Source organism: Dermacentor andersoni, chromosome 1 (genome assembly GCF_023375885.2).
Source record: "Dermacentor andersoni chromosome 1, qqDerAnde1_hic_scaffold, whole genome shotgun sequence".
NCBI classification, from domain to species: Eukaryota; Metazoa; Arthropoda; class Arachnida; order Ixodida; family Ixodidae; genus Dermacentor; species Dermacentor andersoni.
In genome coordinates, this window is record NC_092814.1 from 203,602,120 (window position 1) to 203,620,953 (window position 18,834).

Consider the following 18,834-nt stretch of genomic DNA (forward strand, 5'->3'; position numbering starts at 1 on the left):
AGAACCCCACCCCTAAATTTGTGCTTGTATTAAAAAAAAAGTACTTCAGAAATTATTTCTGCATAACTGCACTCCCCTTAACTAAGTGTGCACTTCATAAGCTGTGGCTGCATGGTGTGGGCTCCTCTTTGTCCATTTGTTGTCTTTACAGTTGATAGCGGGAAGCTTGTTTACCTGAAGCATCAGGGTCATCACAAAATTTGCATCTTGGTGCCTCGCAGCTTATCCTGTTGCACTTTCTGTTTGTGTGTAACCATTTGGGCAGCACGAATGCGCCCATCATTTTCGTTTAACAGTGGCTGCCATAGTGTGGCAGCTCGAGCACTTTCACACCATGCATGTGGATTTATACGCTTTGTTCGTACGTCTGTGAAATTAGCTTTGGTTGCTCCTGCACTGCCTTACACTTATGTGGGCATGTAAATTCATGTTTCACATGAAAACTTCAGCAGTGTTTCTTGGCACAACCTTATGGGCAGCATGAAGTCCGAGCTCATGTTCAAAGTGAGCTCCACCTATGAATAGCATGCATTTGCGGTAAATTGAACTCTGCTGCTGCAGCTCCATGTGCTACATGCCAATGTGGACAAATGACATGGCAATTGAAGCTAGAATAGAGGCTTCCAGTGGTTGTTGCATATGGTGGCAAGCATGCCTGTTTTTCATAGCTGATGCACGTTTAGTTGCATTTTACTCATGTAGGGGCTGTACCCAACAGAAATTTTAGGATTTAGTGTAGCCGATACACAAGAATACAGGGCATGCTTCAAGTTGAAGTACCTAATTGGCAGTGCCCCCATTTCTGCCCCCATGTGATAATTTCACTCTTCAGATATTTTAACGTTTATTTTTGTGATTGCTTTCTTGATGAAAAGGTAGTAAAACTTCAATACATCACTTTTTTTTTTGTTTGTCGGGGAAGAGGAAGTGATGCACAAACTGCATGGCCAGCCACTCGCAATGAACAGTATATTTCGCCACATTCACTGCCAAAAATTACTGCAGCATGCTGCTGTGGTCGACAAGGAATGCACATTTCTTGAGCAGATTAGTATACTAAGTACAGTACTCTGATGTCAGCACTCTCTTGGCAGCTTATGGCATTGGCAACACTCAAAATAGGCTAATAAGTGATCAAAGACTACCTGCTGAACTTTGCATTGTAGAGGTGCTTTAAAGGTGTCCTATGACACTCTTGAACAAGAATGTGTAAATGTTCTTGACAGTTGGGAGCACCATTTCATGGATATCCTCCAGTAAGAAGTATTTGAAAGCGCTGTGTACAAGTAGAGTTACTGGAAATCAAAGCTTACCCTTCAACCCCCATGCAATGCTCCTGCTCCTTCCATAGCATGCATGCTGGAGGTTATGGAGGGGTCCCTCATTGCATGGTGGCACACATGAGTGCTTTCGTACACGTGAAAGTTTTGGAGTCAGTACCAGGAGTTCTGTGGTCTCCCTGTGAGATACAATATGCCATAGGCTAATTGGGATGTAAATGGGTGCCAGCACTACACGAATAGCACTATGTATACTGCTGTATCTTACCACTTCCCACCAATGCTGGCATAGGATCGTTATCTTGCTCACCTATTGCTGTTTTCAGCATGTTCCCAGTACAGTCAAACCCAACTATATCGAACCCGTTTACATCAAATTATTCTATATATCGAATAATTTCTGGACATGGTATAGTTACAATGAGTATATATAGCAAAAATAGCGCTTACATAGAACAAAAATAGCAGTGACTCCCGATGTATAGAATGTCAAGCGGCGAAAAAGTGCCCCCAGAAGTTGGCTTTCCCTTGCGGTGGCAGGGAAACCCGGCGGCGCGGCTTTATCCAACCGCTCTCCCTACTGTGACGGCGCTGTCTCAGGCGAGCTGTCGATACCCCCCTGCAAAAAATGATCTTGGCCTGCTCGCAGCGCTTGCTCAGACAGCCAATCATAGGCTCTTGTGCCCTCGTCGTGCAAGATGGCGAAAGTACGAGTTGTCTTGCCGCTTTTCTGGTTCATTGTGTGTGAGCCTTGTGGGCCTTCTCCCGCAGTGTTGCCGTGATGAAGCAGCAGAATTCGCCTTTTGTCGTGAAGCTCAAAATCGTAAATCGGGTCGAACGCGGTGAGAAGTCAAATGTCCCTGCAAGCGTACAAGATTCCGAGGAGCACGCTCAGCACCGTTGTGAAGAATAAGGGGGAGATTAGGGCTAATAAAGCGGCCAAACTTGCGACCCGGTGCCCATGGCGCCTGATGCGTACGCACGGCCGTGTACAAGTGGTTCACCCGAAATTGCTTCAGCCGTGCCGGCTTCCGCGTGCTCGGTGATGACTGTAAATTCTGATTAATGCGACGAAGCCGTTGCCGGTTTTGCCGAAGTTTGGAGCGAGCTGTCAGAATTTCCGGAAGCTGTTGACAAATCAACGGTGGACGAGTTAGTGAGTGCAGATGATGGTGTCGCGACCACGGGAGAGCCCGAAAACGAAGACTACATTGCCGACATCTTACCGAGCACAAGTGAAAGTGGGCACAATGAGGGAAGCAATGATGGTCCTTTGCCCACATCCTCCGAAGTGATTGGTGCTGTCGCACTAGTCTGGTGCTTCTGCGCAAATGAAGAAGTTGCGGACTCAGCTGCTCCAACTCTTTAGACAGTGTGGAGAAGTGCGTGCGTCGCAGGTAGCAAAATTGCCCAAGCAGAAAAAAATGCAGGACTATTTCATGCTAAACTAAGCTAGCTTCATCAATAAAGTGATTTTATAAATAGTATGTGCTGTTATGACATCCAATTATTTAGCAGGCTTATATTGAATTATGCTCTATATCGAACTGACAGGCGTTCTTTTGCAAGTTCGACATAGCTGGGTTCGACTGTATATGACTTCATAAACATGGTTGCGACTGCAAATAGAAAAATTCTAATTAAAAAATGTTCCAGAACGTTTTTCATTATACCACTGCAGGATTGGGCGCTCTAATTGGTAAGCTTTATGCTGCATTAAAAAAAAAAAAAACTGGTAGCATAAAAATTGGTTTTCGGTCCCTTTAAGAAATGCAGTCAAATCTCGATATAATGAATCACGCAGAACCGCCGAAAATCGTTCGTTATTTTGAAATATCATTGTAATGAAGAACTTGTGGTTATAAGCCGGTGGACAAACCTAGGAATGAAACTGGCGTACCTTGGCAGTAGACACGCATGCAGACAAGCATACTCTCAAATAAAAATGTTTCAGTCACTTCAAAGCTGCTTTATTTGAAGAAATCAAGGATTTTCTTCTGGCGCATGCAGCACGCACGACCGATTAGGAATGCGTCTAGATTTTCCACTTTGCGCAATACCTCATCGGGTACGTCATTGCACCGAGCGATGAAAGTGCAGACTTTGTTCATGTGCACTAAAATATCAATGTTCGACACAATCTCATCTTCTGTGTTCGGTGACACACAGTCGTCTTCCTTCGGGTTGTCATCGCCACTGGAGACGTCGCGAACGCAGTTAACAATCTCTTCGGTTGTCAGATCCGCTGCCGTTAGTGCTGCGCTGTCGCTCTCCACGTAGTTGTCGAAGGAAGAGACGGTGGGCAGCAGTTTCGCAACCTCGTTCCACAGGTCTCCTGGGTTGTTGTCGGTCACCTCCAGGTCATCTTCAAGCTGCACAGGTGCTTTGACTAGCCCTGCTTTTTGCCAGCAGTTGCTAATGGTGGACGGCTTCAAGTTCCACCAAGCTCCTGTGAGCATTTCCGCTGCCTGATAAATATTGATTGCAGTCAGCAACTTTAGCCGGAGGTTGATAATCAACCGCTGCACAAGGCGCTTACGAAATTCTGCTATCACGCACTTTATAATGCCCTGGTCTAGGGGTTGCAGCAAGGACGTGTTGTTTGGCGGCAGAAATCCCAAGCAAACGTGCGTTAAGTGAACATCCACAATGTGAGCAGAGCAGTTGTCGACAACCAGTAGAACTCTTCAGTCATCCCTCCTCATTTGGTCGTTGAGTTTGATGAGACACTCTGAAAAGAGTTCTCTGGTCATCCAGGCTCATTTCTTGGCGCGGCAATCGTACAGTACCGACGGGACATTTTTCATGCAGCGAGGCTTCGGGTACTTGCTGATAACGAGTGGTTTAATTTTCTTCGTGCCTGTTGCATTGCAGCAGAGCAGGACTGTCACGCGAAGATGCAACTTCTTCCCTCCTTTGCACTGCTGCCCTTTGAAGTGCATCATCTGGTCTGGCAGGAGCTGACAAAAGCATGCAGTCTCATCCGCATTGAAAATATTGTCTTCAGAGTACGATTCAGCCACCTCTAGAAAACGATCATTGTGCCAAAAATGCGCCTTCTCTGTCAGCAGCCTTTTCCTCACCCGAGTCTACCTATCAAGTTATTCCGTTCCTTTGGCGGAAACAAAAAAGCCAGCCCGTACTGGCTTCGAACCCAGTTATTTCAAGTGCATCGGCAAATTCACGGGCTTTTTCTTGGATCATTGGGCCAGACACGGGAATGTTTTACAGTTTGGCATCTTTGAACCACGTGAGAACAGCTTGGTCCACATTTTGAAAGTTTCCGAGTCGCAGCCGTTCCCTTGTAGAAGCGAGTTGCGATTCCCGGTGAAGCTTGACAATCTTGTCTCGGCCTTTCAAAATGGTCGTGACAGTCGATGGGGCAATGCCATGCTATCTGCACACGTCAATTAGCTTTTTCCCTGCATCACTTTCCTGCAATGCTTCCAATTTGTCCTGCAGCGAAAACTGCTTTCACTTCTTGGCGCTGTCGCTATCTCGCGCGAACATCGCCAAACCTTTGTCATGGAGTTCTTGGTGAAGATTGTGGTGAAACAGTTGGCACTCGACATGGTGATGATGATACTTACTGCACTCGCGGTTCGTTTCACGCGAGAGTTGCAGGAACATCAGTATTACGATGTAATACTGATGTTCCTTGGTTATAAACGGGAAATAAGCTATGTGCGTTATTCTCAAATATGTGCTGTACTGAAATTCGTAGTTCTGAAATATATTTACATTGAATACATAGGCAATCTGGCGAGGATCTTTAAAATATTCATAAATTTGAGAAATTTGTTAATGTTGGGTTCGTAGTAACGAGATTGGGCTGTAGAGGCAGTAGCATTTAGTGGAACATGTTGTGAATTTCAGGTGTCAGCCTTCATAGTGATCAAGGCGCAAATGTCCTGCTTCAGCTGTTGCATATTTAGTGAGGATATGGGAGCGAAATATATTATAGCTTTAGGTCAAAAAACATTGTTTGAGTTTCTTGCAGTTTCAAGTTATTCAACTAGTATTCAAGAAAATGCCAGCAAAGTTTCAGCCACATCTACGCTTTGTTTTGAAAGTGCATTCAGGGTGTGAAGAAAAGGCTTAGTATGAAGCGATTACATCATTATAAAGATGGCCTATTCCTCTAATTATAAGCTAAGGAGTGACAAAAATAGTAGGATGTGTGCAAAGGCTGATAAATTAAGTCAAAAGCAACACATTTTGAGCAGAAACTGCAAAGGAAGCCAAACTCAAGACACTATTTGCACAGGCGGTGTCCCTTGACTGCAATTTACCGCCACATGAGGTTTCGTGCCAACACGCGGTTTGCTGGGACATGCAGCTCTGCGCACTTCAACTGTTTTTGACCACCATTGTGTGGTGCTCTACAGCCCCTTTGCCATTTCTTCTGTGCACATTTGCATCTGTAAAATGGCCCTGAAGTTTGGCTCACAGCACAGCTTTCGAAAGTGGCATCGTTTCACAAAGCTGAGTGGCACAGCCTGCGGGGAGCAAGCGACCGCATGCAAAAGTGGCTCGTGCTCCAGGCTTTCCAGGTCACCATGAGTGATCGACACTGAATCTCCTTCCCTGACGCTGGCTGCGTCTGTTCGGCAAGCTCAGGTGTTTCAAATGGCGGCAGCCCTGGCAGTTACAGAATTAAATGTTGAACAAAAGGGATTCAAAGAATGCTCGAGAAACTGGTCACTGTTTATGTCATGCACACGGCACACCATTTGGAAAAGAGCTTCAGACGACAGTGAACGCAGCAGAGTGCCCAAAAGGGGCCAGAAGAATGTTGAATATTGAAGCCACTCTCGTAGAAGAACGGTAAATACAAGGCCCCACATATTTTCCAGCAGGGCTTTAGAGGCCACATAGGAAGTACAAATAAAGTAGCACAATTCTTAATCTTTATTAGTTTTTTCTCAATTTGCATTTTTTAGCAATCTTATGAGTTTAAAAAGTTATTGCTTGTGTATTACATTACACAGACTTCGCTTTAGAGAGCTTTCTGGGTTTGAATTTTATGCAGAATGCTTCTGTGGGCTCAGATTGTAAAGTTTTTCCTTCCCTACAGAAAAATTGAAATTTTGAATGCAATTGTACCAGTGCTTAATATATAGAATATTCTTTTTTATGTTAACTACTAAAATCTAAATAAATGGCTCCACAGTAGCATAGTTTGGGCATTACTAATATATTATATCAGGCAAAAAGTGCTGAATGTTTGGGATGGTAATTTTTATAACTAACTATAGTTATTTGAGCTTTTGAGGAGCCACAACTCTTTGAAACAATGTTCTCTAATGATAAAATTTGGCACTCAGCCCTATACTATAGTTCTCAACATGCCTTCCAATTTTTAATAAAATTGAATGGGTAGTTCATAGACCATGCCCCCTCCCCCCCTCAACCTTAAGTTGTTTTTCTAAACCCCTTAACTGTAGATGCCTTTTTATGCATGTACTGCAGGGCTTCCTCTGTGTACAAAAAATGTGAGTGAGGGGAGTAGAGCAAGGTTTTAAATGCCATTCAGGGTCACTTTATCTAACTATGATAGCAGAAGTGTCTGTTGCCTGCAATCCTCTTACGTTGAAGTCCAGTTTATCCTTCTTAAATTTCTGCACGCATTGAGCCTTGTTATGCTTAACTAGGCAAGCAGCACGTTTTTCATTGGTCGCTATTTTATTTCTTTCGGAATGCATTAGTGCATTGATACTAGTACCATTGCATTATTTTTTATTTAATAGCTGAATACTTGATGTGTAGCACTGTTCAAGCTGGTGAACAACATATTTGAAACTGGGCACAAAATTAAGCCTTTAAATCTTGTTCTCATACTAGAGCTTCTTCTATCATTTTAGTAAAGAAAGCCGGGATGCACCCTGTTGCAAGTGTCCCCTCTAAGAAGCCTACAGACGAAGAGTGTGACATCTGCCAGACTGTGGTGCAGTTTGTCTACAATGAACTGAAGAACAACAAGACTGAGGTTAGTTGGTGGACTTTGCCAGTCTTACGTCTTGCAAATTCCTTCAAATTTTGATCATATTTTGCTTAACTTTTTTCTTATGTGTGGAGGTGGGTTTGTACGAGACTTGCCCTATGAATGACGGTCAAGAAAGGGCATGATGCTCCTCCACATCAATGCACTACAGCATGGTTCGTAGACTCTGACGTGGTGTAGAGAAGGCTCCAGAGTCAGACTGCCAACAAACATGGCTTGATTAACCCAATATACACAACAGTGTGAGTGTCGTGGCTTGTGGACAAAGGTGCACCGCAAGACTGATCGAGTAGGTGCTGCCCGCTGCGCTAAGCTGACCGGTGTTGCGGCTAGGGTGTTGGGCTAGCGCATTTAGTCATTGTCCACGCCGTGCTGACGTCTGGTTAAGAGGTGCGGTGGTTTGACACGTGGCAAACGTTCAATTAACACCCTTGGTGGTGTTGAGATGTAACACCGGGTAGTGGTCCACCAAGTGCGAGAACGAGAAGTCGTGGAAGCAGAGATACTATGTAACCAAGCCGCTGCGGGCTTTTGTGCATCTACCGGGGCGAGAAAGCGCTCAGTTGAAGTGAGCTTGAGTGGTGAGTGGGGCTTGGGTACTTTCACTGGGAGGCCAATCAGGGATCATTCTGGTGATGTGTGCATGCATGGTGACTCAATGCTGGGAGAAGCACAGTTTGCACAGAAAAGTGTCTCTGGTGCTCTAGCCATGTCTGTCATGTTGCCTCTAGGGCTGCACTTCCTGGAGATCGAGCTCGTCAAATGGCCGTCATTATGCGCGAGACGAGGGATGAGGCGCAGGAAGGGCACCTTGATCAGCACAGGTGGCATAGAAGTACTAATTGTGTCTATTGCTAGGGTAAACAGTGGTTTGCTGTAACAAAATTTGTGAGGCGTAAAGGCACCAATGGTCAGTCAAGTATGTGGTATTGTGTATTGTAATGTGCCCATCATTGCTTATAGTAGGTCTATAATGAAGCCAACATCTCTCCTTCGGATGCTCTTAGTGTGAGGTCTTTGAACTGCACTGTCTTTAAAGGGGCCCCGAGACACTTTTTGAACGTAGTAAAGAAAAAAAAATTCTGATTGTTAACCAGGCTCCTGTGGACATGTGAAACAAATATTATTCCATTGCATGCAGCAGAGAATTTGCAATCTTGTCTCAAAATCAGTGAACAGAGGCTTGCTCTTGCATCCTTAATGTCGCCAACGAAAGCATTCCACCGATCAACACTTGGCTGATTTCGTGATTGCGAGAGCATTCTCAGTAATACATAATTGCTAATTTTAAATTAAATAAATGAAATATATGTATGTCTGAATAAGACAGAAGAATCATTTCATCTTTACTGCGTGTAGCTGCGTCTGGTGCGCGTGGCCTCCGAGAGGGCATCGGTGTGCTGCATAGTGTGGTCTACCATGACTGCCATGGAGTGCCACAATGAGCCCTTTCACTGCCGTGATGCGCAGCTTTAGGCAGGCACTTCACCCTCTTGGCTTCTCTGCTTTGTAGCTTCCAGCACACTAGTGGAAACGAAAAGACAGAGAAAGCCGCGTAGCGGTGCAGTAACTCCACTTATAGTTGAAGCATTTGAAAAAGCTTTCCTGTGTGAGATTTGTGGGCCAATGTACTTTAATAGTGTGGCCATTCTATGATTAGTTAGAAAAGTGTTTCAGGGCCCCTTTAATTATTATGATACTACCTGGATCACATTTTTTAAAAAAGCCGCGCCGCTTTAGCATCATCTAGCTACATAGAGCAGCTCAGTGGATCATTACCATTTTGTTTCTATAATGCTGCCCAAAGAAACAGCTCCAATATTAGCAGAACTCATTGCTCCAATATTGAGCTTCAGTATTCAGCTACAATAATGTACCCGAAAGTGTCAGAAACCTTTGCTATTACTGGGAGAAAGTGGTCATGGTGTGAGCGTTTAGTTTGTTGTTGCCTGCAACAGGAGCTACAACACTGTGAGAGTGGCGAGCTGACAGATTGTCAAATAGAGCCAGTGGAAATTTCTGCATGCCTTGACTCTGCAGGATGATAAAAATGGTGTAACTTTCAATAGTATGAAGGCTGTCGCCCATAGATAATGCAGAATTCAAGAAGACTAATAGCTTTCAAGAAGCATGCTTTCACCTAAAATGACACAAAACATGTTTGAAATTTTCAACTTGTTCTTGTTTTGCATTGTCCGAGTTTAGGTAAACAGTAGTTTCTATGTTACATAAGATGTTCTAGATCTTGGAAAGCCCTCTTAAGGGTGAAATTTAAGTTGAGTTTAACTGTGCAGTCAGATTCCATTTTCACTCTACTTATGAACAAGGAACTGTCCCTTTTGAAGGGTTTGAAATTTTGTGTGGCAACTTCGTGTATGGCAACATTTTCATGGCTGAGTCCATCAAAATGTTTGCATTTTCTCCACCTTTTTTTTAAATATCGTTTGTTACATCCCTCTTATCTCTAGATTTGTGGGTTCCGTTTTGTGTGACACCATAAGATGCTTGGAATTCGAATTGTATTGCTATGCATAGTACTGTATTGTGTTTAACTCTTGCTGCGGATTTGCAAGGCTGTTGCATTTGTGTCCCCATGCTAGACACAGTCACAATGTCATTGTTCTCTTGGCACAGCGCCTATAGAAGCTTCTAGAACAGCCACAATGACCACCAGTCTGTCTGTAATGTGCAACATTGACTGTAAAAATAGTGGCCAGCTGTAGGTCACAACTTTCAGACTGACAACCATGAATGTCACTTTTGCTGCTGTTGACTTTTGTTTTGTGGGCACAAGTTGGCCATATAACTTAAGGCGGGACCTGAGTCACGGATAAAAACAGTTTTTGTTGTTGACTCATCAAATTTTCAAGAACTATTCAGTCTTGTTTTCTAATTACAAATATTCAATTAATTTTTTTCTTAATCCATCCAAAAAAATTTCAATTATTTTTGTGTTATAAATTTGGGAGGTGTCTTGCAAAAAATGTACTGCACTAAGATAGCTAAAATGAAGCATGTATCTTCGTGATTGTTCGAAGAGTGCATGTTTATAGATGTTTATATCTGTATTAGTCAGGCTTAGTCAAGCTGCAGTTAACCACCACCAACTTTCTTCTTGAGATGAATAAAGTTTTTTGATTGATTGATTTTAGCTGCAGTTATGAAATTATAAAGTTGCAACTCTGCAAATGTGAATTTTTATTGGCGATTTCTACAAGATTTGGAAATGTTGCAGTGTCCTAAAGCACTATGCCATAGCTTTTGTGCATTCTCTGACTCTAACATTCAGATAAAAAAGAAATCAAGAGGTTTGAATGAGTAGCGGGGACAAAGTGCTGCTCCCAAAATTTTAGACCCAGAAAAGTAATTTTTTGTGAAAAATGCAAAACATTAGAAACAGTGCAAAAATGACATTTTATGCTACAAAACCAGATAGTTTTCTTCTGAAGCAAAGTGTTGAAAGCTTGTTTTGGCAGGAAAACAAGCTGCAAAGATGCTCTTTCATATAAGACCAAGATGGCCTGGCTGTGATGGACAGTTTTGGAATATTGAATGACACACTATGGTCATTCAAAACTTTCATGTTCAAAACTGAGCATTTCCTAAAACAAATACAGTGTTTTCTGCCTCAACGACATGTCATTTTCAACTATTTCTATATCAGGTGTGCCCTGATATAGGGACTAGAAAAATAAAATGAAATAAAAATATAAATTTTTTTTCGGTGAATTTTTTGTCTCCAAGACTCATGGGCCCTCTTAAACATATGACTTTTCAGATCTTTAGGCTGTTCTACTAAATAAGTCTGCACTACCCTGTCCTTACCTTGTGATACCTTATTGTGCGAGAGTAGTCATGTTGTTATCTTTTATGGTGGCTGGTGGCGCAGGAGGAGGTGAAGCAACTCTTGGACAGGGTGTGCTCTCTGCTGCCAGACTCGTGGAAACAGACGTGCACAGACACAGTCAACACCTACTATGATCAGCTGGTGGAGCTCATCTTGCAGGGCTTTACACCTGAACAGGTCTGCCAAGAGCTTGGCCTCTGCCCTTCCGGTAAGCCTCCTGTCTCTGTTGGTTGTGTGAGTCTTCTGTTTCTTGGTGTCTTTAGTACGTGCCTATTTGCTTGTTAGAGGGACAGACAGAATGTTCAGAATGTGAATCGAGATAGCGCCACTGATAGAAAGGTCGTATCTCGTATTGACTAAAACGAGCGCCGTTTTCCTCATTAAACGAGGATTTATATTTTTAATTCTTCATAACAAACTGCAAAAAATGACCTTTGGCACCCTCACGCGGCAAAAGCATGACAAAAAAATAGGATGCCCTATCATTTGACCATTTATTATTGTACGTGGCTCCACGGCCTTTTATTAATATGGAAATGCAATACATTTTTTTTATTATAAGTTTTTTTGTAACTTACAATGCACAGCTAAATCTTCGCTTGTTATGAGTAGAAAAATGGCGCCATGGCCTCAGAGATCAGGTGGGGCGCGCTGTAGCCCATTCTCTGAAGTCATAGTGGTGTTGTGAGGTCTGGTGCCCACTGCAAAAGGAGGGCATCACATTCTCATTATCTAGTATGAGTAGTTGCACTAGCCGCAGATGCAGCAAGTTATACAGCAGTATTTTATTTTTGGACGAGATGAAAAGTAAAAATTTGGATGCTTAATGCCACCCACCATTCTGCTTTCCCAATTCGCTCTCACTTCTCAGTGTTGCTGGCATTGGGACTCCTATTTCTTTTGAGATTGCTCAGATAGAAAAGTTCTGCTTACAAGATTTCTATGTGCTTTTGGAAGTAACAGCTGCAGATACAGTCAAACCTCGATATATTGAACACGGATATATGGAATTATTGCATATATCAAACACTTTCTATATCACCTAGAAAATCGCATGTATTTAAAATTTTTTATTTCGAACGAGGTCAGTCGTCAAATGGATATACAGTAAAACTTCGTTAAACCGTATTCGCTTAAACAGTAGCTTCGTTTTAAAAGTAGTAAAGTAAAATGCCCAACTGAGTGGATTTTGAACATAATGTGTTTTGTATTGCATAAACTGTACCAGCTTATTGCGTGTATCTTAACACGTAGTATTTCCACTTTTCGTCGCGCAATCATGGCCGTGCGTCGTCCCCATCGGGCTGGCCATTAGAACAAGCCTTAGAGATAAGAACAACGGCCTCCAAGTGCCCTGTGCATTTGCGTGGGAAGCGACATCAACATCAACATCATTTTGGCAGCAAGGACACGCGTCATGCCGAAGCTCGGAAAAAAGCACTGGGTGCTCAGCATAGAAGAAAAATTGGACATCGTTCATGCTATCGCACGTGGCACGAAGAAGTCGGCGATGGCACGTGATGGGGATCTACTGTTGACGACGGTGTGTGGCATTTGGAATGCGAAGAAGTTGCTCGGCAGTGTTGCTGCGACCGCGAAGAGATGTCGGCTATGAGGTCAGACTTTTCGCCATTGTTGCCTCTGTTGTTGAAGCGTCGCCTAACGAGAGTGACGAGGACGACACGGAAAGTGACAGCAGGGGGGCGATTCGGGCCTGACAATGTCAGAAGCTGCGCATTACGCCAGTCTCATGAATGCAATCATCGTAACGAGAAAAGCACCCCGCAATGAGAAGGTGCCCCGCGACTTCTGCAATGCTACCACGCCTGTGCATGGAGAATATGCAATGCGAATGATGAATCTGCCATGCGAGTGCTTGCCGAGAAGAGGGGCCGGCTGAAAAGCTGGCTCACTGCTTCAGGAAGTTTGAGGCCGCTGTCGTCGCTGCTAGGCCACCGCGGCAGCAAACGAAAATAACATGTTTGTCACGCGAAGTAAATAAATACTGCTTGCGTTTTCTCCTTTCATCGCACTCTCTCAGAGTTCCGTTTTTGACAGTGAAGTGGGCGATCTCGTGCTATTTCGGTTAAGCAGTACTACCGTTAAGTATGTACTTTTTCCGAGCTCCGGCCAACTACGGTTTAACGAGGTTTCACTGTATTTACTGTGCCACAATTGGTTCATTGATTGATCTGTATAAATTTTTTTATGCGTTTTTTACGTGGTTTTATATATCGAATTATGGCTATATTGAACTATTTCACGATCACTGCGCTGCCCGATATATTGAGGTTCGACTGTATAAACACTCGAGGATGAGTGTTTCGTTGCACCATTAAAAACTGGGTACTTCAAAATTTTCATTCGCTTTAGCCCCTTGACATACAGGTCAATTTTGCTAGGAGCCAGACATAAATGATGATTCTCTTTATATGACCATTGAAACCTGGGAATGACACCTTTACTAAGTCATACACAGAAATGTACATGCTTGGCTTTTTAAATGCTGTAGGTTTCCATGTTCTGCCTAGATTTATATACACTGTAAAGGCCTGTTTGCTTTACAACAAGCATATTATTGGTTTGCCTTTACATTGCATCCTTTCTTTGTCCAACACTGCAGCTTTTCTTAATGTGGCATCCCTTGCATATGCCCCATTGTCTATTGCATGCTATATAGGCATGCCTATCAATTTAACATGTACCACATGGCACAAGTCTTTGCTTTGATTTGTTTAATTTTACAATTTTGCAAAGTTTGCCTCGTGATCATGGTCACATGAACCTTTGCTTTTTGCTTTTTCTGCTGATGTTTATAACACGTTTCACAGATAACTGTCTTTCGTTCTGCTAATTCATCGCCAGTTAATTAGATTTTTTAGTTAATTCAATTTGACTGAAGGTCCCAGCAAATATCCATGCATTTCTATGGATTTGACCCCAATTGTTACCCAAATGGCTGTAGCTTGTGCCTTGGTGGTGCTAAGGGACATTGCATGCACCAAAGACATGCTATCTCCTGCCAAGAATGCCCGTTTTGGGCCTGCCAGCTATAATGGCAGCCCGCAACAAATGAATGCTGTACTTACTGGATATTAGCATGCACCTTTTTTTCCAAGAAAATCGAGCCAAGAGTGGCCTGTTTATTACAATTGGATACAAAATCAAAGCCGCACTCGTGGCCTACTGTCAGTGCCAGTGTCAATGCCACTGTCAATGCCACTGTCATCACATGACAGTGACAGAACAAGTTTTCATATAGATTGGTGATGATGGTGACATTAGGAAAGGTCATTCATAAGAGGAAGTTATTTTAGATGCCAAGCAAGTGGCAATGGAGCCGTGTTGCATGTTTTTGGCATGTTGGAGTTTTGCATTTCATGATGAATTGAAGTCGTTAGTGTAGGTGCTAGGCGGTGGTCACCATGCCATTTGCGATGGTTGCAGCATTGTTAGAGAAATTGGAATATCAAACACAGTGGACTGCACAGAGAAAGACATGCTGCCAATATAGATAAAGGTGTGTGCCTGACAGTGAGAACAATGGGGGAAAGTAAACTTCCATTCTGTGAAGGTAAACTTTGCAAGTTTCATCTTTTTCTGATTGTCAGAATCAGAGGCATGCTACATATTTCTTGTTCTAAAATTGGATTCCGTGGGATCTCAAACATGCTCTTGGGACAAAGGAATGACAAGCCAGTAGCGTAGACAATTACAAAGGAATTTATTGCACCTTTTGTACACAAATCTAGCCAGCTGAAAATGCCGATGTGCACGTGACAAATCGAGGAAGTCCGACTCACCGTGACTGGATAGCAAGCGAATATGTTTGCCCCCATGCTGGACACCCAACACCTAATTGTTTGTGTGTATGGTCATGCTAATGGTGGCGAATCCAAACGATCGAGTTCGTACATCCCGGTGCCCTGTTCCTAAGCCTTTTGCTCGCCGGTCCCGCAAACGGCCATCAGGCGCTCGAAACGTCCACATAGCTCGCCAACCCCAAGCCAAAAAGATACAGGCTGCTCCCTTTTGTGCCTGAGTAACTCCACCATTAGGTGGCATTAACAGCGCAACACTCGCGCTATCTCTTGTAATATGCTGCAGCCACACTGACTTGTGCTGGCGCTTAGCTACATGGAGAAGGCAGATTGCAGGAGATGCAGGAGCCATGCGGGGAAAACATCGGGGGATGCGTGAGAGTTAAGTGTCCACTTAGAAGGGGTGCACTTTAGAAGGCAGCTTATAGTACTGCCAAATGATTTTTCTGTCTTTTCTTTTTCATTGACCCTCTTGGCTAATTTGATCAATTCTGGTGGTTCTGTCAGGGTCAAATTAAGGGAAGTCGACTGTGTAGAAATAAGGGACTCAAGATAAGATAAGTTTCGCTGACTAAGCTTCATAGCAATGCCAGACAAAATTAGCATGATAGTTCTCATTAACAAATGAACTAAATGTTAATAAATTTTTATTGATGATTTTAATAGGTGTGCCACAATAGGGAATATGTATTCAAAATGTTGAGCGTCGTCTATCGGACATTGCAGCAAGCACTTTCTACCATCTTGCACTGGACACAGCTAAATGAAACTGTGCACTGGGCAACATATCCATAAGCATAACTGCTGCTCTCACCTTTGTTCAGTGGTGCCCTCCCACTGCTGTGTGCTGCTATGAGTGAAGCAATGCATCTGTGGTAGCAGTGGCAACAAGCTAGGACAGTTTTTTTTCCTTTTTGACAATGGGCACAACAATTGAGTGAACAAAAATAAAATTAGCATGCTTGTTACTGTAGTAATTGTAGCTGTAGTTGATGATCTTGTAGCTTAAAGAACATGACTTGGAGGCACGTTTAACAGCAACAAGAGCAAATAAACTGTATTGCTTTCTTAGTTACAAGAGCACACAGACAGATTGTACCAGTGTCTCTCTAACACACTTTCCATCAAGCATCTGTCTCTATTGCTGTCTGCTGAACATCTTGCTGTTCTCTTTATGCTCTGTGACGTGTCTGTCATCAGGTTGAAGACAATTCTCAATATGTTTGCCATGGAGTCACACAGTTGAGAGAAACTTTGATGACGCGGTTAAAGCATGCGAGTGTCGTTGCTCTAACACGATAGTTAGGTATGGGGTTCGACCCATGCTGGCTTGAGACTCCACAATCCTTTCAAGAGTTTTATTCTTGCTTTCTAGCCTTCTTTATTCCCCACTAGCTTGGAAGTGAAAAATATAGGTAAACAGTCAAACTTTGATATGACAAACCTCGATTTAACGAAATTTGCATTGTAATGAACTATATTTTCATTTCCCAATCTTAGTCCTTGAAAACCTTGTACAGTTGAACCCACTTATAACGATCCCAGATATAAAGATCTATTGGTTATAATGACCAGATTTCAGTGCACTTATGATTTTTCAACCCTGGCTGTTGAAACTGCTTCCAAATATAAAGAATGTTTTTTAAGTCGCCATATTGTTACAATGAATGCGTCAAACCCGGTCACGGTAAAGAGAGGGCACATGCGAAGGACCAAAGCTCAGAAGCATGGCCAAACTGTGCACACAGCACCATGCACCTTGATCCAGTCCAACCGTGACGATATTACGGCCTTCGAGATGAGCGAGTGTCTGCCGTGAGCTGATTTTGGAAGCCGCAACGAAGGTCACGCACTTTCAAGGGGTGCCTCCAGGGAGGAGCCATACAGCATAAACAGCCTGGTGCGGGGCGCGCATTGGCACGTGTGACGGTGTGATATCGGATGCCACGACGATGTCCCTCTTGTTCTTTAGTTGTCTGTGTGCGATTATGGGCATTACGCCATTTTCAATGATTTGGAATTACCGTCTATGTCCTTCCATTATGGGAACAATGGCCACTGAAGCGTTCCCGTTGATGTGGCCCCGAGTCGGTGAGAGTGCTGCACCTCGTGCTGCCGCCACGCAATGTTGCGAACGACTGGTGGTTAATATACCATTATCAGAAGATCACGGTTCGGCAGCGCTTTGTTTACGCATTGCTGATTGCTGATAACGGTTCGCAGCAACGTTTTACCTTTCGAACATCGCATTTTTTTTCGCTCGAAGCAACATGGTTAATGTAATTTTACAGCTCTTGTGTGTGCATTCGTAATGCCGAGACTATGATGTCCGAGACCTTCGCAAAATGGCAACATGCTGCAGTAGTTTCTAAAGTTTACACTTCTGGCCAACTAGAACACTTTGCTTTTTTGTGTGGAATAGAGTCATGTCCCACTGGTAATAAAATATATCACAAGCTCTCAATTAAAAGGAGGAAGGGCACGGCTCTTGTAGTTTCAAAATGACAAGTGATCAGAACTGTGCTGCGGTTTTGAAAGAGCTATACGACGCCGCATTTTGTTCTTTTCGATAGAGGTTTTAAGTTTTCTGCAGCTAGGTGTGGGAACGCACAGGGAACAAAAATGACGCTGAAAATCTGGGTTTTGTACCAGAGTGCTCCTGAATTGTAACTGCTGACGTCAGCTTCAGTGCGGTTAATTTTTGAGTGTTTTTAAGAGAGAGTCCATGTATAATGAACGACCACTTCTCACAGAACTATCGAGATCATTATAAACTGGTTCAGCTGTATTTTTTTCCTCGATTTGATGAAGTAATCTTGTGACGTGGTTTCGATTTATTGAAGTATTCGGCAATTCCAAGCTTGTACTTGGAGCATGTATGGCTGATAAATCTAGCAAAAAACTATAAAAATGTCCGCTGAGGCAAAAGTATTTTGCAAGTGTTCTTCTGCATGAAAAATTTCAACATCAGAAATGCCATTAAAGTGAAAACACCGCTGCTCCATTTTTTTTGTGTTGGTAAACAACATGTGGAAGCTGTCGGGTGTGCAGCATCTCGGAGCTCTCTGAGAAATATGAGAGCTGACAATTCCTTTAGTGCAAGGTGGGTGGGGAATAGGTGAAGGTGTGGTAACTTGATGGCACACTCTAAGCTGTCCAAAATTTTGGTCATCCTTATACATTAACTCTATGGGGCTAGTGGGGGTGTCGCAGAGCTGTCCCAATAATCAAGCATATCTGAATTATCGGTCGGAGGCTTCATTAATAAATTTTATGCTTGCGTGTGAACATACAGAAAATTATCCACAATTATGTTCCCCTAATCATCATTTGCCTTAGTAATATTCTTCATAAGGAAAGACATGGAATTTCGCATCAGATTACACCGCTAGCATTGGTGCCTCCTTCAACATCAACCTCCCCAACCCTGTCACACTTTGTTGTTTGCGAAAACTAATCACTTTAGGTGGACTTCATAATGGTCTGAGTGTCTGTAAAATTTTGTTGATGTAGTGCCTCGTTTTGGATTTCAGCCCAGAGAAAGCTTGGTGCAACCAGACCTGTCAAAGTTGCCAGTGATGAAACGTGTGTGTACTGTACAACAATTGTTCAGTATGTGTATGATGCTCTCCAGGACCAGAAAACTGAGGTAGGTGCATATTATTGCAAGGAAACTAACATTGGCTGAATTGTGTAGTTGAATCAACCTACTAGTGTAATCCTGGCTAATTTTCCAAGTGGTGACGAATATGTTCTACCCTTAACCAAGCTAACTGGTTATTTGTTAAAGTACCAGTTTAGAACTCGTTGCCTATTGAAATAACACCACACTGCGCCCACTATTTTTCCAACCTTAGTATAGAGAACTGGCGCTGGCCAGGA

General features: G+C 43.1%; 1 protein-coding gene across 1 annotated transcript in view; it reads left to right on the plus strand.

The window, feature by feature from the left end:
• Positions 1 to 18,834, plus strand: part of Sap-r (prosaposin) — a 122,578-nt gene that overhangs the window by 63,097 nt on the left and 40,647 nt on the right. Inside the window, exons 23-25 of the mRNA XM_055062983.2 lie at positions 7,145 to 7,269; positions 11,174 to 11,339; positions 18,486 to 18,601. Of these exons, the coding sequence (XP_054918958.2) occupies positions 7,145 to 7,269; positions 11,174 to 11,339; positions 18,486 to 18,601 (407 nt within the window). The remainder of the gene's footprint in view (positions 1 to 7,144; positions 7,270 to 11,173; positions 11,340 to 18,485; positions 18,602 to 18,834) is intronic.